The 24,112-nt window shown below is 34.2% G+C and overlaps 1 protein-coding gene across 2 annotated transcripts in view; it reads right to left on the bottom strand.

Moving 5' to 3' along the window:
• DACH2 (dachshund family transcription factor 2) overlaps positions 1-24,112 on the bottom strand; it is a 643,115-nt gene that overhangs the window by 488,931 nt on the left and 130,072 nt on the right. For both annotated transcript variants that reach the window (XM_049705106.1, XM_033411534.2), the window contains exon 2: positions 5,912-5,950. In XM_049705106.1, the coding sequence (XP_049561063.1) occupies positions 5,912-5,950 (39 nt within the window). The remainder of the gene's footprint in view (positions 1-5,911; positions 5,951-24,112) is intronic.

Here is a 24,112-nt window from a genome sequence, read left to right as displayed (position 1 = left end):
GTCAACTCACTTCCTAGGAAGGCCGTAGTCAAACATTTTTTCCCAGGACTATTCAGAAAAAAAGAGAGGCCCCCAAAAATGTCTTCATCATCAGAGATTAACTGATTTAGACTCTGCTTGCCAGAGTTGCTACCTTCCATAAGTAGAAGCTTCACTAAAAACATAACTATGTTCAATATTCTCATAGATAAACAGAGTTTCCTTTTTAAAAGTCATTGAAAATAATAGGTATTCTGTGCTTGAGATAGGATATACTTGTGTGTGTGAATGTGTGAGTGTTTGTGAGTGTGGTATATTTTCAATTCTGGGAGGTTAAATAAAATCAGTTTCGACTCTCTCCCTTTTATACTTTAATCTCTTACAATATTAGATAGGTTTCTAACTGAGTGTTCTTTCCAGTACACATAGAATCTAAGAAAGCCTGAAAGCTCTTTGTTAAGCCTCAGGTTAAAGCTCCAGATCTTTCTAATGAAAAGTCTCTCCAAACACAAAATCAATTACTTATCCTCCCCCATCCAAAAAGAAATACAGAACAGTCAACCTGAGTCCTCCCTCTACTTTAAGTAGCTATGTGCAGCACCAAAAAAGCACTGTTAGAATCAAATCTTAAGTGAGATGAAAATACTGAATATTCTTTTCTCTGAATCTGAAATGCATAAAAAGAGCTTGAAAAGAAACACAAAGCCACAAAAAAATAGTGCTTGAACTTTCATTGTATTTTCAGCATTTGCAATGTAATGCTTCAGAGTGTGGAACATTGAAGATTAATTCAAGATGGTGTGTTGCCACTGACTAGTCCTTATAATGCTGAGCTCCTGCTCCCATCTTCTTTCCCACCCCCACCCCCAATTGTCCTTGAATTAAGAGAAACACAAAGATAAACAGGATAAACTCATGATCTTAACTAAGTGAGAGGGTGTTACAACAGTTTCACAAATTGATAAAATTCAATTTTGTCTTTATGTTTTATGCACAATAAGTAAATTACAGCTTCAAGGAAAGGGGGCAATATGTATCATAGATCAAAGGTTATAGTATGTCTCTAAGAGATAGCTTAGTCCAACATCCTAATTTCACAGACGCAGCAACTGAGGTCCCAAGTCAGAGTGATTTGCAGGGTTGTTTTCAGGCCATGAACTTCTGACTCGTTCTCCAGAGCTCTTCCTGCTATACCACAATACCTCATCAAATGAGGCTTTATGGGAAAGTGCTTTGAAACCTGGAAAAAACTTTACAAATTTTACATAGTATCCTTATGCTTATCTGAACTGCATATTGTTTTAAATGAAAAATAATGACACAAATATATAGTATCAGTAAACATCGTCATGTACACTGTGATCAGAATCAACGTTTCGTCTGTAGTGTATAATCATGAAAGAGAATCAATGAAAAAGAATTATTTTTTCTTCAAAGAAATTTTTGTTAAAAATACCTACTACATTTGCAAGAATCTTGGGAAATAGGAGCTCTCATAAAATGCTAGTGGGAGGGTAAATCAGAACAGCTTTAGAGAGCAATTTGGCAGTAACTATTAAGTTGAAGATGTGCATAGCCCACAGCTCAACAATTTCACTTCTGGCTTATACACCAGAGAAATTTGCCCACAGGGGCACAAGAAAACATGATTCCCATTACAACAAAAATTAGAAACAACCTAAGTGTTCATCAGTACAGTAAAAAATAATCAAACTGTGGTATACTCATAGAATGAAAGAGTATAGTGGACAATTTTTAAAAATGAACTAGAACTACATGTATCAACGCAGATAAATCTCAAAAACATAATGCGAAAACAATTACAAAATGATACTATAATACCAAACCACTTAGGTACATTTTAAAAACACAAAAATCAATGCTGCATATTATTTACATATAAATACACATAAAATTTAAAAACATAGCAATGATACACACCAATTTTAAAGTAGTGGTTACTTCCAATGAAGAGTGAAGTATAATAGAAAGAATATTAGTGTTACTCATATCACTAATGCTTTACAGAAACATCTGTATCTGTAATTTTTTCAATTGAGCTCTGAATCAAATGTAGCAGAATGTAGACCTGATTATTGGTCCACAGGTATCTCTCATTATTTCCTGCTCTTTCTATTTGAACTATTTTATAATTAATGTTGCTAACTTTACACACTACCAAAGTGATGTTACCAAAATTGATTTCAGAATAGAAATGTCATTTTTGATAAGTCAGAAAAAGTATATATATACATATATATATAATGTATATGTATATATAAAAATATAATGAAATTACGTGTTTTGGTAATTAGTCTGATTCCAGTTGTCAGGTTATAAAATATGTTAATCCAAAGTATATGAGCTTTGAACTCAAATGGCCTTGATTCAAATGCTGGCTCTGGTATTTGTAGGCTGTGTGGCCTTAGATAAATCACTTAACTTTCTCTGTACCTCAATGTCATCATCCATAAAACAAGAATCACAATAGTAGCACCTGCCTTATAGGGCTGTTATGATGATTAAATGAACTAACACATGGAAAACACCAGGGATATCATGTTCAAAAAATGTTAGATATTATAAAAAGTACTAGTTCATCAAAATTTATCCTGAATAACCTTACTTATATGTCTACATTGGTCAAAAAGTCACTTATTTCTTAGATTCTGTATCTTTCAGGACTAGCCAATTAACTAAGAATCTCCACTTGTTAGAGTTTTTAGGGAATGGTTTTAATTAATTAATACATTTAAACGTAGTTCATCCCTATCACACAAAAGATTACCTGTGGTCAAAACTATCTGATGATCTAGAAAGGGTAGCACTGTCCACCCAAATTTTATTTAAGTAAAACATCAGCTATTTTGCACATTGTCATATGTGTTGACCAGTTGTCCAACAATTTATCATCTTTCATATGTTTTTTGTGTTAAATCTACAAGTAGAATAGTATGTCAACAAATGAGGGGTGGGTTTTTTTTAGTTAATTTAGGATTTGAGATTGTGAATTCTTTTCTTTCTCTTTCATTTTTACTTTTCTCTTTTTCTTAAGTCCTCTGATAAACGTTTCTCAACAAAAATGACAATATTAACTTACCATCCTAACTAAGGATTTGTGGTACAGATCATGGGGGTCATTAAAGCAGGTTTAGCAGTGTTTTTTTTTTTTTCTGGTTTACTTTTTTTTTGCTAGAGAGGTTGGAATTTAATTGTTTCCTTTTTAGACAAATATTCTTTTGGATTGCCAGTGATGAAAGGGGCATACAGATGTCAAAAGCACTGTAGCACAGTGGGATTATGTGCTAAGGTCCAGGGCAGGACAGACAAACAAGCAAAGTCTCAGATCAGTCAAACAGTTACCTCAATAAAATCTCAGATGACCAGCTTTTGTTTTATCTTTGCCAATGCCTATCAAAAGTTCAAATGAAGTTTTGTTGTGCTAACTACTTACATTTCTTTTATTTCTTACTTTAATCATTTGTAAAAACAAAGGAATTTCACCAGATAAAATAGGGAATTTGTTTAAAGGCAAGCCAATTTAAAATAAAACAACACATGTTATATACATGGCTTTCTTCCTATTAAAGCACCATAAATTGGGATTTAAGTAGTAGCCTTAATTATGTTATATGACAGAGCCTAACTTAAATATTCTCTTTGGACATAGAAGAAATTATCTTTCGTACTGCATTGCACTGATAAATATGAAAATGAAAAATTCATAATTTTATCTTAGTTTTCAAACCACATTAAGGGAAAAATATCTTGGCTATTTCCATGTAGTAAGAAAAAAATCACAAGGTGCATAACCACCATTTTGAGTATCAGGAGAATTATTTACAAGCGTTCCACTTATTATTTATTTACTTTACTTGAATTTTCCATCATCAAGATCTTTGTGTGCATTTATAACATACTGTGATTTTCTAAACCGCAGTACCTAGAGGACTTACAGTTTAAAGCAGAGGTCGCAAACTGATAGCCCATGTGCTAGATCCAGACCACAGTTGGGTTTTGCTTTGCCTGCATAGTGTTGCTTTTTATTGAGTTAGTTACCAACATTTAAGAATTGGAGAATTTCATATAAAAATCTGGATTCCCAGTTTCTCTTAAAAAGTCAAATCTTAACAACAGTGGGCCTGCATTCCCACCTGGTAGCAATCAGCTGAGCTGAGTAATAGCTGCCATCTTTGGAAAGAATATATGCTCTCTAGGTCACCATAGTCCCCACCACTCCCTATTGCTTATGGCCTTTCATTTATGCTACCACCCTTGTCTCAGTAGGCATTAGAGTTTGCAACTCTCCTGTTTCCCTGTAGTTTATTTGAGTGTCATCACACATACTTTCAAAAACATTTCACAGTTTTTCTCAGATTACAGTTAGTGTAAAAACTCATTACATATATATATATATATATATATATATATATATATATGCATATGTAATGTGTGTTCTGACTAATCTAGAAATAAATATATACAGTTATAAACTACTGTTATGCTTAATTAAAAACAAGAAGTTGACATTCATTCACATATCATTTTACTAAAAAAAGTCAATTTCAATGCCTGAAGTCAATTGCATCCGTATAAAATCAAAGCACTTACTTTCAATATCCCAAACCTAATCTCAAAACTCAATCCACTTAAACTTTTTCAGTTAAAATCATTCATTAATGAAATCTAGTGGGTTCTAGTCTCCATCAGCATTGAAGTCACAGTTTAAAAATAAGTTTAGCACTTAAGGAGGCACATCCACTGCTTCAGGTCACTTGGGTATTATTTAGTGTGCATGATATTTGACAGTAATATTTAGTACAGAAAATGCCCCAGATATTATAAATACCACCATGATGATTTTCATTTTCTATGTTGTAAACCCAGGATAAATCACATGGTGTGGTCCCCATCTCTCTAACAACCCTATGACATTTTTCTTGTAGAAAAATACAGATAAAACATGCATCATGAGCAGCCCTGAAGGAAGGGGGTAAAGTCACCATAGGGTGATTTAACCTGAGAAGGGTGTGTGGCAGTCAATATCAAACTGTACTTTAGAATCATGGGTTGCCCTCCTTCTCCCTTGCGCCTCTGAGTTAACTGCCCATTCTTTGTTCCCATTACAACCTAAAAGGTATGAAGTCTGGAGCAGTATGGTGTCTCTGATTGCAATTTAACTGAAATTGTCATAGATATTTTAGGAAGTTTCAAGCATAAATCTTAGACTTCCAAATATTTTTAAAATGTATTTTTAGAGAAAAAATAATTTCAAATATTTTAGAACTAGTAGCATGCCTACAATATATATCTGTGCTTAATGCTTAGAAAAATTCCAGAAGATTAGAAGGCCTGGGTTTTTGGGGTTTTTTTGCCATTATTGCTGTAGCACACTTAATAGCCTGTGCTGCCCTGCAAAAGTGAATGTACCTTCCTAAGCATTTCAGAGCCATGGGGCAGGTGAATTACTTTCCCATTATTTTACATAGTTGTCATGATTTTTATGTCAGTGACCCTTACTCAACCCCCATCAACTTTGCAGCCTTTCTCCAGCTTCTGCTTTAGTTCACAGGGAAGGAGTTGCTCTCTGTGGCTGGAAGTCATCTCCCAACTACGCGTTCCTGAGATTCACTCCCAGTTAATACATATGAATGATCACTAACTGGCAATAGTGAAACCGTGAAGACCCCAATTAACTAGAACCCTCAAATGGATAGACAGGTTCTAATTAGCTATTTGGATTTCATTTTTCTTATTATTAACTAAAGATTAAGCAAGATTCAATATTTGCTGCTGAAAATTTTAAATGGCTCTACTTTCCTACCTTAGTAAGTATAGTACAGGGAATAAAATTACTGAAGTTGGGCTGAATCTGTACAGACTCCAGGACATTCCCAGGAAGTTGATTTTTAAAAAATAAATACATAAATACCTGTTAACAGCTTGTTTTCTTGTCATTTGCCTCTTCCTTCTAAAAGGAGAGTGTAGCAAAAAATAAATAAATAAAACTGGTTAATTGAGAGTTCTGGTTAGTAGCTTCCAATTAATCAAGTCTTTATTATATTTCACAAAAAATCTTAAATTCTTCAGAAATTTTAGATAGGTTACACACAATGAAACACCAGCAGGGAAGAGCACAAAGAAGGTAGGAAAGCCTGAATTGCTATTAGATAGTGTTTTAAATATATGAATAATGTTATTACATTTCTGGTCTAATCCCCATTGAGTAAAGAATAATGTGAAACGTCATGTAGTTTAGGGCTTTTCTATACATGAAGGCAAGGAAATATGGTTGTAAATTTCTGTTGAAGAAAATGGCCTTGGGTCGTAACAGTTCCAAAAACAGATTCAGCAGTATTTTGTCTTTCCCCTTTCTTTCAAGAGCCTTCCTTCTCATCCCATTGAGTATTCCAACACTTTTTAGGGAAAGAAAATCCCTTCTAGTTTTTTTTCTCATTTTATTCGGCCAACAGGATGATGAAAGTAAGCCAATATCAATGTTATGCTTTAATTTCCTAAATATGGAGCCATTAATCACACAGCTCACTATATACTGATTTCTGAAGCAATACTGAACTATCTTACATCTTCCCCAAAAGGGTTACACATGCACACACACACACACACACTCAGACACAAACACACATACATAGTCATACACACATCTGCACAAAATAAGTTAAACACATACATAAGAGATCAATAAAAAGCCCACATAATTATCTTAGTTAACAAAACAACCATTCTTTCCAGTAGTATAATATTTCCCGGTGTTCCTAAACCCTTTAATAAAGAACAATGAAATTTAAAATGAAAAGATACAAAAAAACTATAAGTAGTGTAATTTGGCTATTTTGAGCCTTATTGTACTTCTTAGTAGTATAGAAACTGGAACTTCCTTCTAATGTCCACTACAAATATGTATGGTTAGTTCATCACCCCCTTCATAATCTCTTCTTCTAATAGCCATTTTGTTAAAAGACTCCTTTCAGGTGTTTGTTTGTTTATTTGTTTTAGAAAGGCAACTGCTTCCCTGGTTAAAGGCCTATGGAAACATTTTTAAAAAAACCCACAGATGCAAACATGTATCTGGGGTTGCGGGGGAAAGGAGGTGGCAGTGAAGGAAGGTGAGCATTTTTTCACCTACTCTTGTGTTTTTGTCACTTGATTGTCAGAACTATTTGATTTTGCTTTATAGTTCACTCACACAACCTGTTTTGAAATTACATTTTCTTAAAGTAGAATATACTCATACATACCAAGTCAATGATAATGCATACTTCCTTAATCCAATGGGCTTTATATTGGAGGACTTTTTCCCTTTTACCAGAGATCCTCTTTTTTTAACTATAAAATTTCCTGAAGACAACAGAACTTTTTTGACTGTCACCATATGTACATAATCATACTAAGTTAAAAAATAATTTAAGCCTTCTATAGCTTGAGCTTCATAGATTATTTAAGCATAGATTTTGAAATTACCAAATACTGAAACATTCTTGTTAGAATTATACAATAAATATATAAACATCCATGAGTTAACTGGCCTTTTATTAAGGATCTTAAAATTTCTTAGAAAATTAGGAGTTTACCTTGACTTTTGAAAATTTCTCATTTGTCTTGTCAAATGTGAGAATGCATTTTACAATACTGCCTAACACTAGCTATAATTCTAGGACTTTAGGGACCACATGTTAAATACATATACTTTATTTTTGACATTCAAAATAAAACGTGACTTCTATATTTCTGAATTTGTTCAGAAGCAGTATTGTTCAATCAGAATAGTAACCATATATTTAAAATTCCAAAAGATCAATAAAATGTTTCCTATGCCTTGATATATGTAAAATGATTGTACACCTCAAAAATACACAAATTTGATTTGCCAGTTACCTTGATAAAGCTGGAAAAATGTCTCAGGTTTTTAAATGGGAGTCACCTGTTAACCTGGCATAAATGACCATACTTTGGGGACTACTAAATTAGGCTTTAGCTGTTCCTCATACAGATAATATCTTTTAGTCATGTAATGTATTTTCCTTGCCCAATACAATAAACAAAATGTTGATTTGGGAACAAATATGATAAATAAATAGGACACAAGTCAAGCAATGCCCTGCCCCTACCCCTAACTTCATCTGTAGGGGATAAATGACCAGTAAATACGTGTTGGTAAAATTTTTTTAGTTTCTTTCTGGAGACATGATTAAATCATGTTAACTTTTGCATTTTCAGTGTTGGAGGTTTTGGGGAGCTTCCCTCACTCTTAACTAATAATTTTATTCATTTTATATGTCAACTCTTGCTCTACAGCAGCTTTTATAAACCTGTTTAATCTCTTTAGAGATCCTGGAAATTCTTTGACAAGAATGTATTTCAAAAGCAAAAGGAACTGAAAGAGGCCTGGATATTTTAGGCTTATTTAAGTTTCCAGAGGGTATCCAAACAACCCCTTGATCACTTAAGTCTCTAAAGGCATGATCTTCCGATTCAAGAACCTGAAAAATAAAACTATTTTCCTCCTTTCAGAAATTTATTTTTCCTAGAACTATTTGAGAATAACAAAAACCTTGGTCATACTAAATATGTTTCTTCTGAAATACTTTGGTGCATGAGCTTGACTCTTTAAATGTCAGTGTGATTTAAAGACACAGTCTAAAGTAAAAAAAAAAAGGGAAAATTACATACGGGATGGGTTGATAGTAAAGATAAATGAGCTTACAGCATTTTAAAATTTTTGTTTGTAAGAAGGGGGTTTCAATACATATATATTGTAAATATCAGTCACATAAATGAACTTTAATTATTAGATAAACTATCTGAAATCATTTCTACTGTATAAAATTTTAGCATTAAAATCCTTCAAAGCCTTCATAAATTTTAAATTATTTATTGTTGTGGCATATGTGTTCACAATATTTCTGTTGGAAATTTTTCTCCTTGTTTGTAGGTTTGGCTAAAGACACCATGAGTGACCCCTTGAATCTTGTCTGTTGATCCATATGGGCGTTCTAGCCAGCCTTTTGTAAGGGACTTTTTAAACCCTGTTACCTAGTTATATTTCATGTCTTCTGGTTGATGATTATGTATTTCTATAGTATGTTCAGAATGGCTCAGATAAAACACTAAGTAAATGTTCTAGAAACCAAACCAAACATTTAGGGTAGATGTACATTAAAGCCCCTGAGACATTGGATGCAAACACTGCTTTATCAGCTTTTAGTTAACTTTGGTTTTGATGGTTTGATATCACACTGAGATGATAGTAAATTGTCCTACTTCTAAATTGTATGCTGCCTGTGGAGAGAACTTTGTCGCAGCCTCCAACTGTTAATTGCTGATTAAGATGGTGTTTCCTTCATAACATTTATAGTAATGTGTAAATATTTTATTTATTTACATGTCTTAGATCTATTTTCCTTTTGAAATGCAATCTCCATTGAAGAATGAGTTTAGGTTTCTTGTTCATAGACTAGGCACTCAGCAAAAATTTGTCAATGAACTGAACATTGGCTATGTGAAGGGACAATTTACTCATTTAAATCCATCACTGTACAGAGTCTTAAAGCTTATTCTAATAAAATATATTTTAAGAACCTATTTCTTCTATGCTACACTGATTTACATCATTGATGATGGGGCTTAATTTATATAAGGATAGCTGGGGTGTTTTAGAATGAGTGAACTTTCACTGATTAGGTAAAGTTGATCAGAAATATCATGAGCCCAAATTTAGTTCATGGCATCAAATATTCTGAATTATTGATGGGTGAAAAGTATAGAGTCATTATAAAGTTATTCAAGAGAGAAAGAATATTCTAAAATTTATTTTAATTATACCTTAATTTTTTCTAACATTTGGCTTATTTGTTTAGTGAAGCTTAAATTCGATGTGAAACACTAACAGTTCTGTAAGCAGAACTCAGCTAAGCTGTTTCTAACAAAATGAGTTCATTTGCCAGTTGATCATTCTGGTAATCCTATCTGGTTTAGTCTAGCTGCAGATAAAGACAATCAAGCAGGGTCAGAGCAAAGGAATCTCGGCCTGGACATGCTCTCAAAGTAATACTAAGAGGTGGGAGTGGGAATGAAGAAGATTACTTATTTCAAAGTCTGTTAAATTCTTTACATTCATCCCTTGATTTAATCTCTGACAAGGACCACTCTACCACCATTAAGTAAGATAAGATAAAATAGGATAAGATAAAATAAAATAAAAAGCATGTTCCTCACCAATTAAGACATCAGAGGCAGATACTCAACATTACAAATGATTACCTTTTGATGTAGCTCCTTTTGGTATCCAAAATCTCATGTTAAATAATAAGACCTTATTGTTACATAGTTTTACAGTTAACAGAGCATTTTTCTCATCATTAACTGAAGGAGTAAAACTATTCTGTGAGCAAAAGTGGGTTTGAAACACTTTCCCACTTTTATATATGTAGAAACTGAGACTGAAGGGTTTTTAATTTGATTCAGTGTTCTTCCACTTCCTGTTGTTGACAATATTTATCTATCTGAATATGAATGAAATACCCCTTTTTCTTGATACTTTTTTCGCTTGATCACTTTCATGATATGTAAAGAACCAACTTCTTTAAGGGTTAAGGGAAGCTCTTCAAACATACTTATAATTGGTTTTTCGTACTGATCCCACAGAGGCCGCATTTATCTCCTTACCCTATGATAGCACTTTCTTAGTTCAATATTTATCTACAAATACTTACTGATCATCAACTATGCACAAAAGCCTCTTTGCTATAGGCTATGGAGAATACAAAGATATTCAAGCATGATCCCTGATATCAAGAATATTACGATCTGAAACGAAAGACATATCATAGTCACAAATTGTTACATTGAAAGTCTGTGAGTGATAAACGCCACATGATTTCCTGGTGTAGAGTAGGCATTTAAAAATATCAGATGAATGAAAGTTGAATGCATGGTGGTATAAACTAATAGCTATAAGAATTTAGTTGAAGCCATCACTTATACCTAGAGTGGTAAGTGAAGTCATTATGAAAGAGATGACGTTTGATTGGGGCCTAGAGGAATAGATAGGTTTTGGAAAACAAAGAAAGAGGATAACAATGCTTTAGGAAGTTGAAACTGACAGGATAGGCAGAATGAATTGCTACAAGAGTGTCTGGAGGTGAGATCAGGCAGAAGATTACTGCAATGTCCTCCGCATGAGATAACCAGGTAGAGATGAGAATAAAAAGGAATGGACATGTGCAACAGAGAGTCTAAAGCTAGCATTAATATGACTTAAAGCTTAAATTAACATGGAAACAAAGTATAGAATGGAACAAAGGAGAACTCTGAGCTTATGACTGATTCCATGAAAATTGATTTTCCAAGTTCTATGAAACCAAGTTATGAATGAATTTTCAAACAACCTATTCTGTAAGCAATAGTGTCAACAGAAAGAACACTGAACAAGACATAAGGAGACTTGGGTATTAGTATCAACGATGCAACCGGATGTGTGACCACGAGCAAATGACTTCCCTTTTCTAGATCCCAGTATCCTTATTTGTAAAACCAGGGCTGGATAAATTGACCTCTCCAGCCTATCATAGCTCAAATACTCTATGGTTCTCTGATTTCCGAGTTGCCGACAACCTAACTAAAATACTGGTAGATTAAATTAAAATTTCTCTGAGAAATTAGTAGCTATTGTAACTTAGTTGCCACTCCTGAGACATACTTTTTCTTGATTCATAAATAGTTATCGCAATATCTGTCAGTGGTATTGAACTAAGGGTCATATCCTTTCTATGTTTCAGAAAAGTATTGAATGAAAATTCTTCAGACATTTTACTTCACAAAGGAAATCAGTAGAGCATTGCTCTGTTTGCATGCTACAGAAAAACTGACTTGAAAACCTGAGAAGTACAGAAGCAAGTTTCACTTCGATTGAAATTTATACATCTCTATCTATACGTATATTGAAGTGAGTTTATTTTCAATTAAATCTTCTTCAACCTTTGCTCTTTAAAGGTTACAGAAATTCAGGGTTCTATCCTGTCTTCACAGTTAATACCTGGTAGTTCTAAGGTCAGTCTAACTCCTTTTTTCAAATGCTACATCTTTTTTAAAAATATGGTAACCAGAACTAAACATAACATTCTAAGTGGGGTTATAGGAATGTTGCAATCTCATCATCTATCCTGTAGAATTTTAGGTCTTTCCTATAACCCTGCATGCAGGTAAAAATAAGCTGTCATTCATCAAGGAAGTCACTGTTATTTTCATTTCTCCTTTAGGCAGTTAGTTTTATCTGGGACTTCCTCATTGGAAAATTCCTAGAAACATAGAAAATGAAAGACATAGTTTGCTACAGAGAAAAACACACCACTCCCACTAACTGCTGTCTACCATCCCACTTCCTCCACCTACAATAAAAGTGAAAAGACATAACAGTATGTACATTTTCATCTATTTATTGATATATTAAACATTACCTAACCCCATCAGTATCTGCTGGTTTTATCATTTAAAATGCAAACAACTAAAAGCAAGAACCATAACTAATGGATATCTCCTTGTAGTGTCTAAAAATAAGACCATGTACACAAAGCCTCTAAGACAAAGTGGTGAAAACGAACATTTAAAAGGGCTGTGAAGGGCTTCCCTGGTGGCGCAGTGGTTGAGAGTCCACCTGCCGATGCAGGCAACAAAAGGACTAATACAGACAACTTCTGAAAAGGAGAGAAAAAACCCACTTAGTCACTGAAACAAAGAGAATAACCAAAAGAAAATATTAGGTAGTGAAATAGCTAACAGCCTTCATAGGTATTCATTTAGAGCTAATCATAACCCTTGGTGTGAATTTAGCTAAGAGATGTATATTTGAATAAGCTGCCTAGATATCCATATATTGGAAATTTTGTTTGAAGACTTATTGGTGGGCCTGTTTGATTGTGCTAAAATGTTAAAATTGACACCTAAAATACAAGACAGTATCAGAATATTGACTTTCACCAAGGAGAAATAATTATTTTATTTTATTGGGATCAAGTGATAAAGGAAAAAACTTGTATTAAAAAAACCTGAGTGAGGGTCTTCCCTGGTGGCACAGTGGTTGAGAGTCCACCTGCCGATGCAGGGGACAGGGGTTCGTGCCCCCGTCCGGGAAGATCCTACATGCTGCGGAGCGGCTGGGCCCGTGAGCCATGGCCGCTGAGCCTGCGCGTCCGGAGCCTGTGCTCCGCAACGGGAGAGGCCGCAACAGTGAGAGGCCCGCGTACCGCAAAAAAAAAAAAAAAGAAAAAAAAAAGAATAAAAGGGCTGTGAAACTTTCTGTCCCTCTGCTCTGAATAAGTTCCCCTATTCCTTTCTAATAGTAAAATGAGGTCAAATAATATGCTGATCTTAACATTAACCCTGGTTGCCTCTTTTTTTTTTCGCATTTTTTAAACACATAAACTAACAATGGTTCCTTCCCCTCTGCTCACATAACACTTTGTGCTTGCCTGTGTCATAGTACTCAGTCATATGTGTGTCTCTCACTACGCTGTGATTCTTTGAGAACAACAAAACCTAACTACTTAACACCTCCTTGATAACAAAATCAGCTCTAACATTATAAAACACGATTAAAATCTTTAGAAGACACATGTTTGATAAAAAGTATTTGAGGTGATGGTATTTATTTCAAATGTAAATGTCAAGAGCAAGCTCATTTTTCCAGGTCTTATATCAAATCTTTGATGCAATGATATATTGCTTTTTAGTGGAAATTAAAATTAATCTTTATTTCTTTATTATGTTCATTTTTCCCCAGATTTTTATGTATACTACTATAATCTTTATGAACATAGTTTGAATTTTTTATATTATCTGATTTTAATACTTTTTATCTTGTTGCAATGCCATGAATTATGAATCACAGAAAATTTCCTCCAACTGAAATTTCCTTCCCTAAGTATTATTCCACACATTCTAGAGTTAGTTTTCTGTTGTCTCAAAAGTGTTCTGTATCATCTCACTCAGGTTTTTTTTTTTTGTGGGGTGGTACGCGGGCCTCTCACTGTTGTGGCCTCTCCTGTTGCGGAGCACAGGCTCCGGACGCGCAGGCTCAGCGGCCATGACTCACGGGCCCAGCCACTCCGCAGCATGTGGGATCTTCCCAGACAGGGGCACGAACCCGTGTCCCCTGCATCGGCAGGTGGACTCTCAACCACTGTGCCACCAGGGAAGACCCTCACTCAGGTTTTTTTAATACAAGTTTTTTCCTTTATCACTTGATCCCAGTAAACTAAAATAATTATTTCTCCTTGGTGAAAGTCAATATTCTGATACTGTCTTGTATTTTAGGTGTCAATTTTAACATTTTAGCACAATCAAACAGGCCCACCAATAAGTCTTCAAACAAAATTTCCAATATATGGATATCTAGGCAGCTTATTCAAATATACATCTCTTAGCTAAATTCTCACCAAGGGTTATGATTAGCTCTAAATGAATACCTATGAAGGCTGTTAGCTATTTCACTACCTAATATTTTCTTTTGGTTATTCTCTTTGTTTAAGTGACTAAGTGGGTTTTTTCTCTCTTTTTCAGAAGTTGTCTGTATTAGTCCTTTTGTATATTTACCCTTTTCACTTTATAAATTACTAGAGGTTACTCCCATAACTGTCTTCTCAAATAATGCATAAGCATCTTTTTTATTCATACATAGCTATGTGTATACTCCATCTGTTAGAAGATATGCCCCCTTAAGTATAAAACTTCACCAGCCATGCATTTCTTTTTTCTGAAAGTTTATCAGCAATACTGTCACAGGTAGTTGGAGGTAACTCTTCCTAACACTTTGTCTCTCTCTCAATTCAAACAAAATTTTAAAAGAATGAAAGAAAAGAACAATAAAAGAATGAATGAAAGAAAAGGACTCTACCCTTCTGTTAGTTATATGAATATGAATCATTGTTAATAGAAATGATTCAATACTCCCCAGCATGTGTTGTGGGTCTTTTCCACCCATCACATCATGCTTCTCCTAGTGTCTCTATAGTCACCCCTTTTTAAGACTCCTTAGTACTGCATTCTTTCTCTTCCACATGTAGAAAGTGTAGCAATCTTCACACTGAAAACCAAGAGATTTCAGACTGCCTCCTCATCTCTCCAGGGCAACTAGGTCTTCCCTTTTTTTCTTCTAACCAATGTAGCAATCCTACATGAGATCTTTAGTCTTTTACTCTGCTTACTTGTAAGGCCCCTGGTCTTATAGTGATCACATCCTTAAGAATGTCTTTGCATCTGTGACTGCTTCCGCCTAAAAGTCACATCAAGTGGCAATAAAAGACCACCCAGTTATTTTTGAAGGTGCATTCCTAGTAGGAAACAATACATTTTTTGCCATGCTTACAAATAGCATGTCCTTCTTACCTCACACTTGCCATTTACCCATTACAATCTGCAGCAAAAAAATTTTATAAATCAATAGCAATGTCACAATATAAGCATACAGGTCTTAAATTCTTCACACACAATTTACAGAGCATTTAGAAATGGGAGAAAAACTCAAAGGTGTTCAAAGTCTTGACTTTCTTTTAAAAGCGTCATTTTTGTTAAAGGCTTTTGATAGGAAAGAAACTAATGTCCTATTTTAATAGTCTTTGAGTACTAACATCAAAAAGTAAAATAAAAACCATGTGCAACACAAGGATAAATGTTTTTTTAATTGTAGGAGACAAAATTCATTTGTAAGTAACAATAGCCTGCTAATCAAATAGCCTTTTATATCCTTTAAATACTATTGTGGTTCAAACATTTCATCTGCTGAACATAGTATGTGTGTAGAATGTAAACCTACATATAAACATGTATGTGGTCCATCCAGAGAAATGAAATCTTAATACTAGACCACATGATTTTTCTGAACTATTTTTCAGGGGAAAAGATAATTTTATAATTAACTGTCATCATTAAAATTCCAATTTTGGTCTCTTGCTAAAAGGAAAAAAAAGACTAGTGAAAGCAATCATGTATATTTTCAATTAAGTAGAAGCAAGCTGTCTTCATAGAAGACTTCTGAAAATCAGTTATAATATAGTTTTGACAACTTCTCAAATGTTAGGATTAAGTTGTGGTTAGGCAAGGCCCATTGTCACAACATAGGGAAATTTACCTCACCACCTTGTCACATGACAATATCAACAGGATCCTTTACATGATCAAAATATTTTAATGCTGACCATATCATATTTTAGTGCAAACTTTTAAAGGTTATGCAGTTGTAAACAGGATGATTATTAGACAGAAAATTTTCTGTGGAATCTATTTGAAGCACCAAGAACACCTTAACAAAGGAAAAATGAGGCCCCAAATCAATTACTTCTTCTTTAATTACTACCTTTACAAAAAAAAAAAAGAAAACAAGAAAATCTGATTCCAAATAAAGCAGTTAAATTTGACTTTGAAACCCTAGATTATTTGATATACTTAAAGTATAATCTAAACATATATGTCTTATTAGAAAAACTTTATTAGGGAAATATTATGTTATTAAATAGGAATAACTTCCAAACAATCTGAATTGCTTGACAAATAGTTTTTTTCCTAGAACCAGTTTTTCTTTGGGTTGAAAACTGATCAGTGTCATATACTAGATTCTGGCCTTATTTTCTTATATTTGAACTAGCCAAAAGTGCCAGAAAACTTAGAATTTAAGCACCAAGTCTCAAGCCTATACCATCTCACCAAAGGATTTTTGCCGAATACTGATGAACTGCTCCTAAGCTAATACTATGATTTCTAGAATACAAGTATTATCACAATTAAATGTAAGACTAACTACAATATAGTACTGAAAAATCATCTATTTAGCAACTGGCAAATCTACACTATTTCAGAGTCACTGTCTTTTCAAAGTTTAGTAAGTTGGTAACATGTTGGAGTTATAAGCACTTCTGTTTGCACAGGCTCTAGAAAAAGGAGAGGTTAAGTGTCTTAGAAAACATGAAAGTGTATGTTTTCCTTTCACGTGAAACAATTATTAGAATGAAGTGGGGGAATGTCAAGGAATTAAGACTTTTCTTTCCTTTGCAAATGAATTCCCCCAAGTTATCCGTATGTTGTATTGGTATATCTCTTAACGAATATTTTTTCAAAACAACCCTCCTTTTAAACTTCTTTATTTTATTTACTATACCATCTTAAATTTGTTTTAATTTATTTTAAAGATGTTGGTTAAAATTCATCACTTTTAGACTTTAGCCAATTGTTTTTTTTTTTAAAGAAGATGTTGGGGGTAGGAGTTTATTAATTAATTTATTTATTTTTGCTGTGTTGGGTCTTTGTTTCTGTGCGAGGGCTTTCTCTAGTTGTGGCAAGCGGGGGCCACACTTCATCAGGGTGCGCGGGCCTCTTACTATCGCGGCCTCTCTTGCTGCGGAGCACAGGCTCCAGACGCGCAGGCTCAGTAGCTGTGGCTCACGGGCCTAGTTGCCCTGCGTAATGTGGGATCCTCCCAGACCAGGGCTCAAACCCGTGTCCCCTGCATTAGCAGGCAGATTCTCAACCACTGTGCCACCAGGGAAGCCCCCTAGCCAAATTTTTAAAGTTTATTTTTTGGCCATCAGCATTTTTCTGTCAATTCTGTGTGTGTGTATACATATACATATATACACACCTATATATAATTTAATAACTTCCGTTATTAAAATTAATGCCATAACGATGCTCTCTTTCTCTGAATTTATACCTCACAGTATAACTGCAACCATGGGCTCTAAATTTTATATTCATCTTTGCCCTGGGCCATAATGACTATGTAAACTCTCAACACCTTATTTGAATATTTAAGTTTCTAGCATTGTTCTAAAGTATCTAGCACTGCTCTAAAGATTAACACTCATTAAACACACAATGAATATTTGCTTAGTGAAAAGCAAGAATAATCCAAGGATTTTTCTGAAATAGTCCCAGCATGTTTTACTATAGGTATAATCATTTGGAAGTATTACAGAGATTTATTAATATGGATCAGATGTTTGTTTACCCTTTCATAATTATTACAATTGTAACCATCAAGGTAACATCTGGTAAGTTAATTTTCTTATTTCTGAATTTTTAAATGAGTGGTGGTCTCTATTATTTTTTAAATGCTGCAAAAGAAATCCTTTTGAATCTGTCATATTTAACTCAATACTTAAAGGAGAAAAATAGATATAATTTATTCTGTATTCTTTTCAACTTCATTTTCATGTCAAAATATTCATCATTCTGTCATATGATGCAAGTTGAGCACTATGTTTAGAATATTTTATAAAAATGAGCAGTTTATTAAATGTATATCTTTTGTGATAGTGCAAATATGTTTGCATCTACTGAATAAAAAACTATAAAGTCTTAGTACACCAATTTGCAAGGTATCTTGACACCTTCCAAATAAAGTCCTTCTTTAAACACTATACTTAATTATGAAATAATTTTATTTTGCAGAGAGAAAAAGTGTTAACAAAATGAATAATAATCTTGCTATGATTACACACACTGAAACACCATTATATCTCTTGAAAGGGAGATCCTGTCATAAAATATCAAGAAAGCCAATGGAGTTCTCTTTTTGAAACACTGGAATCAAATAATGGAATAAAAATTATTCAACTGAAAAAAATCATATATAAACTGAAAAATGTATCATTTCAATAACTACCATCCTTAGATATCAACCACATTTTCTTAATTTTATTTTTTTTTATTTTTTTTATTTTTTTAGCATTACGCGGGCCTCTCACTGTTGCGGCCTCTCCCATTGCGGAGCACAGGTTCCGGACGCGCAGGCTCAGCGGCCATGGCTCACGGGCCCAGCCGCTCTGCGGCATGTGGGATCTTCCCGGACCAGGGCACGAACCCGTGTCCCCTGCATCGGCAGGCGGACTCTCAACCACTGCGCCACCAGGGAAGCTCTCAACCACATTTTTTAAAACTATAATATTAAGTAATATTCGCAATATGCCTCTGGTAACCTTAAACACTCCAATTAAAACAACAACGATTCACTTTGTTATAAAGCAGAAACTATCACACCATTGTAAAGCAATTATACTCCAATAAAATCATAAAAAAAACAAAGACAAAAAGATAGACAGTAGGTCTACACACAAAATAATAAAATTATGCACAATATTACAAATTATATATTGTTGCTGAAAAATGCTTAAAATGCAGGTACATTTTAAAGAGTTTTTCAAATTTTAGCAAATTGCCAGATGGGACAGAAAAAAAAGACAAGCTGTTCTTTCATTTCCAAAAGATTATTTCAGGTTTTATATGTGTTTTGACTTAATAATGTTGTAATAGTGGGTTTTTCAAGGGTCCCTCAGAATAATAAAGTGCATACTATAACTCAAAATATGCTCATCAATAATAATGCACATTCTGGATCATCATTCAAAGATAAATATTAAGGTATGAGTAAAATATTAGCTAACATGTAAGTTTTGCTTCTTTTAATGCCATTGGGGTAAAAGTGTTTTTTGAATAAGTTATTTATTGGTCATGTATCTGTGTTCAAATTTTTTGTTTTGGAAATCATTTAGCATTGGCTTGTTAAAATTTTTCATTACCAAAAGGATAAAAAGAGATTCCATCTCTTCTTAGGAAAGAATAGGAGGGAGATGCATTCAAATCAAAAGTAATGTACATTAGCTGCAGGCCTTTGGAAGAATAACAATCACATAAAAAACACTACTGAACTATTAAACAATAGGGTGAAAATATGCATTTTGTTGATACTATAAAATGTAAAGGTGTGCTTTTTCCTTAAACCTTTATAGGGTCATCAAGAATGAAAAATTTGTTGATCTTATTTTCCTGGGGAAAAAACAGAAAAAGGTATAAGTAAGAAATGTCCATTCTAATACATGAGCTTGGATGTGTGTGCGTGTGTTTCACTCTTATCTTCCATCTACCACTCCTCCAGTGTTTTATATAAAGATGCCAACAGAACGGAAGCTTGAAGTAGCAGGGGAAATATCCTTGGGAATGAGATCATTCTGCAGGGTAGTAGTGATCGTGATATAGAAACATCTGATTCTACGTTATTATCCTACAAATGCTTATAGTGCCTAAAAGAACAGAAGACATATAGATATGTAACATATTGGATACCATTATATGGATGCCATATAAACAATGAATATTTAATTAGAGGAAACAATCTTAGAGAAACCACAAATCTAAAACGAACAGATGAATCAAATGTGCAGGAGGAATCATTCTAGTCAGCTGAAAACAGAATTTAACACTTTCTCACCTTGCTCTTAGTCTTCTACGTTACCATACAAGTTTATGATTCCCTTCCCTGCCGTAACGATATTAGAAAATCTTGTGTTCTAGGATAATGCAAGATGTCACAAATAATGGAAGGTGGATATTTTTAATGTATAATATTAAAATATAGCTCAGCCCACAGGTGACATTTCCATATGAAACTTGTATTGCAATATATTTCATCCTAATTCTTTATTTGGCCTTGAATTTTATTTTCAGGTTGATAATAGCATTTATATTCAGCATCAGAACCAACATTAATTAATCTTAACTGTAATAAACTTATCTGTAAGAACCTAAAGATATCCTTTTTAGTTAAACACACACAAGGCAAAACATAATGGTCCTATTTATTCCTTTCTCTTGTGGCACATTCTTGACAAATATGTAACATCCATTAACATGTCTCACTTCCCACTGGCTATGCAACCTGGCTCTGTAACACTAGATCATCATTTTCAAATCTGATCTGAAAGTTTCAAAAATGGAAATTTCAATGATATTCTGCAGGCCTAGCTTCTTATCCAAGGAGCTGAAGGTTCCTCCAACCCCCATTAATCAGATTGTTACTAGGATATGTCAGCTATAGACTGGTTAAAACTGGACTTCTATAGAAAGTGCATAAAATTTCAGTCTTAACAGCACGTTCATAGCACCCTTTCATCAGTCATTTGAAAAATGGAGGGGCTTCCCTGGTGGTGCAGTGGTTGGGAGTCCACCTGCCGATGCAGGGGACGCGGGTTCGAGCCCCGGTCCGGGAGGATCCCACATGCCGCAGAGCGGCTGGGCCCGTGAGCCATGGCCGCTGGGCCTGCACATCCAGAGCCTGTGCTCCGCAACGGGAGAGGCTGCAGCAGTGGGGGCCCGCGTACCGCAAAAAAAAAAAAAAAAGAAAGAAAAGAAAAGAAAAATGGAGACTATATATTTTTTCTTTTTGCAAACAAGAATAATCAAAGATGAGCTGAGAGGAAGAAAGAGCTCCTAATAGGGGCTTTTTCCCTACTCATTTTTGCTACCATGCTGCTGGGCATTCCTTCTGGCTGAGATTCTCAAGATGAGTCTGTTCCATAGTGTTTTCAGGAAGCCAAACAATAAGAGGTTAAAAAGAAGAGGGTTATCAGTTAGCAGCAGGGTCAGAGGGGCTTACAACAACTCCATAATTGCTACCCAGATCTGGAGTATGTGTGTGTGGGGGGTGCGTGTGCATGTGTGTGCGTGTGTGTGTGTATGTGTGTGTGTGTGTGTGTGTTTGAGAAGGCTCAGAGGGGATAATTTGGAAAACACACATTTGTCTCAACTAAATCTACTCTGACTAGTACTGTAAACAAGTTTATTTAACCAGTGGAGAAAGTGATTGGAAGAAACATACAAACTCAAAGAGCCCTAGCTAGTAATGCAGATTTTCTAAAGTGAATTATTTCTCTCTCTTACAACTTGGCTGAAAGATATAATTATTTCTTTGCTTAATTATTATTACTACTATCATTATTATTATTATATTAATTTTGGGTATACAGCATTATAGTTCAACATCTGCAAACACCACAGAGTGATCACCACAACAAGTCTAGTTATCAACCATGACCATACAGTTGACCCCCTTCACCCACCCCCAAACCGCCTTCCCCTCTGGTAACCACCAATCTGTTCTCTGTATTGATGTGTTTGTTTTCATTTTTTGTTTGTTTTTTTTAACATTCCACAAATGATTGAAATCATATGTCATTTGTCTTTCTTCATTTGACTTATTTCACTTAGCAAAATACCATAAAGGTCCATCCATGTTGTCACAAATGGCATGATTTCATCTTTTTTTATGGTTGAGTAGTATTCCATCATATATATATATGGAATATATATATATATTCCATCTTCTTTATCCATTCATCCGTGAATGAGCACATAGGTTGCATCCATATCTTGGCAATTGTAAATAATGCTGCCATGAATACTGGGGTGCATGTATCTTTTCAAATTAGTGTTTTCATATTCTTCAGATATATACCCAGAAGTGGAATAGCTGGGTGATTTGGTAGTTCTGGTTTTAATTTGTTGAGGTATTTACATACTGTTTTCCATGATGGCTGCACCAGTTTACAGTCCCACCAACAGTGCACAATTGTTCCCTTTTCTCCATATCTTCTCCATCATTTGTCATTCCTTGTCTTTTCGATAATAGCCATTCTAACAGGTATGAGGTGACATCTCCTGCTTCTGATTTGCATTTTACTAATAATTAGTGATGTTGAATATCTCTTCATATGTCTGTTGGCCATTTGTATGTTTTCTTTGGAAAAGTGTCTATTGAGATATTCCTTGTCCATTTTTTAATTGTCTTGTTTCTTTGTTGCTGAGTTGTATGAGTTCTTTATATATTTTGGATATTAACCCCTTGGATATATGATTTGCAAATACCTTCTATTCAGTAGATTGCATTTTCATTTTGATGAGACTTTCCTTGGCTGTACAGAAGCTTTTTAGTTTGCTGTAGTCCTATTTGTTTACTTTTGCTTTTGTTTCCCTTGGCTTTGAAGTCAAATTCACAAAAATATCTCTAAGATTGAAGTCAATATGGTTACCACCTATATTTTCTTCTAAGAACTTTATGGTTTCAGGTCTTACATTCAAGTCTTTAATCCATTTTGAGTTCATTTTTGTGTATCTTGTAAAAGTGTGGCTTGTTCAGTTTTCCGAACACTATTTGTTTAAGTGACTGTCCTTCCTCCATTATATGTTCTTTGCTCCTGTGTCCTAGATTAATTGTACATATATGTGTGGGTTTATTTCTGGACTCCCCATTTGTTCCATTAATCTATCTGTCATTTTTTGTGCAAGTGCCATGCTGTTTTCATTACTGTAGCTTTGTAGTATACTTTGAAATCAGGGAGTGTGATACATCCAGCTTTGTTCTTATTTCTCAAGATTATTTTGGCTATTCAAGGTCTTCTGTGGTTTCATAAAAGTATGAGGATTATTTGTTCTAGTTCTGTGAAATATGCTATTGATATTTTGATAGGGATTGCTTTATATCTGTAGATTTCTTCCAATCCGTGAGCACAGAGTTTCCTTCCATTTTTTGTCTCTTCTTCAATTCTTTCCATTAAGGTCATACAATTTTTGGCATACAAGCCTTTCACCTCATGGTTAAACTTTTTCCTAGGTATTTCATTCTTTTTTGATGCAATTGCAAATGGGATTGTTTTCTTAATTCCTCTGAGAGTTTGTTATAAGTGTATAGAAATGCTACAGGCTTCTGTGTATTGATTTTCTATTCTGAAACCTTACTGAATTCATACATTAGTTCTACCAGTCTTCTGGTGGAGTCTTTAGGTTTTCTGTATATAGTATTATGTCACCTGTAAGTAGTGACAGTTTTACTTCTTCTTTTCTAATTTAAATGGCTTTATTTCTTTTTCTTGCCTAACTGCCATGGTTAGGACTTCTAATACTATGTCAAATAAAAGTGGCAAGAGTGGGCACCTTTCTCTTCTTCCTGATCTTAGAGAAAAACATTTTAGTTTTTTGCCACTGAGTAAGATAAAGCCCTTATTATGTTGAGGCATGTTGCCTCTATCACCACTTTGTGGAGAGTTCTTATCAAATATTCGTGTTGAATTTTGTCAAAAGCTTTTTCTGCATCTATTGAGATTATCATATGATTTTTATCCTTCATTTTGTTAATCACACTAATTAATTTGCAGATGTTGAACCATACTTGCATTCCTGGAATAAATCCCACTTCATCGTGGTGCATGATCATTTTAATGTATTTTTGGATTTGGTTTGTTAGAATTTTGCTGAGGATTTTTGCATCTATGTTCATCAAGGACATTTGCCTGTA

The sequence above is a fragment of the Orcinus orca genome, chromosome X, assembly GCF_937001465.1.
Source record: "Orcinus orca chromosome X, mOrcOrc1.1, whole genome shotgun sequence".
NCBI lineage: Eukaryota > Metazoa > Chordata > Mammalia > Artiodactyla > Delphinidae > Orcinus > Orcinus orca.
This window is presented reverse-complemented; position numbering and strand designations above follow the sequence as displayed.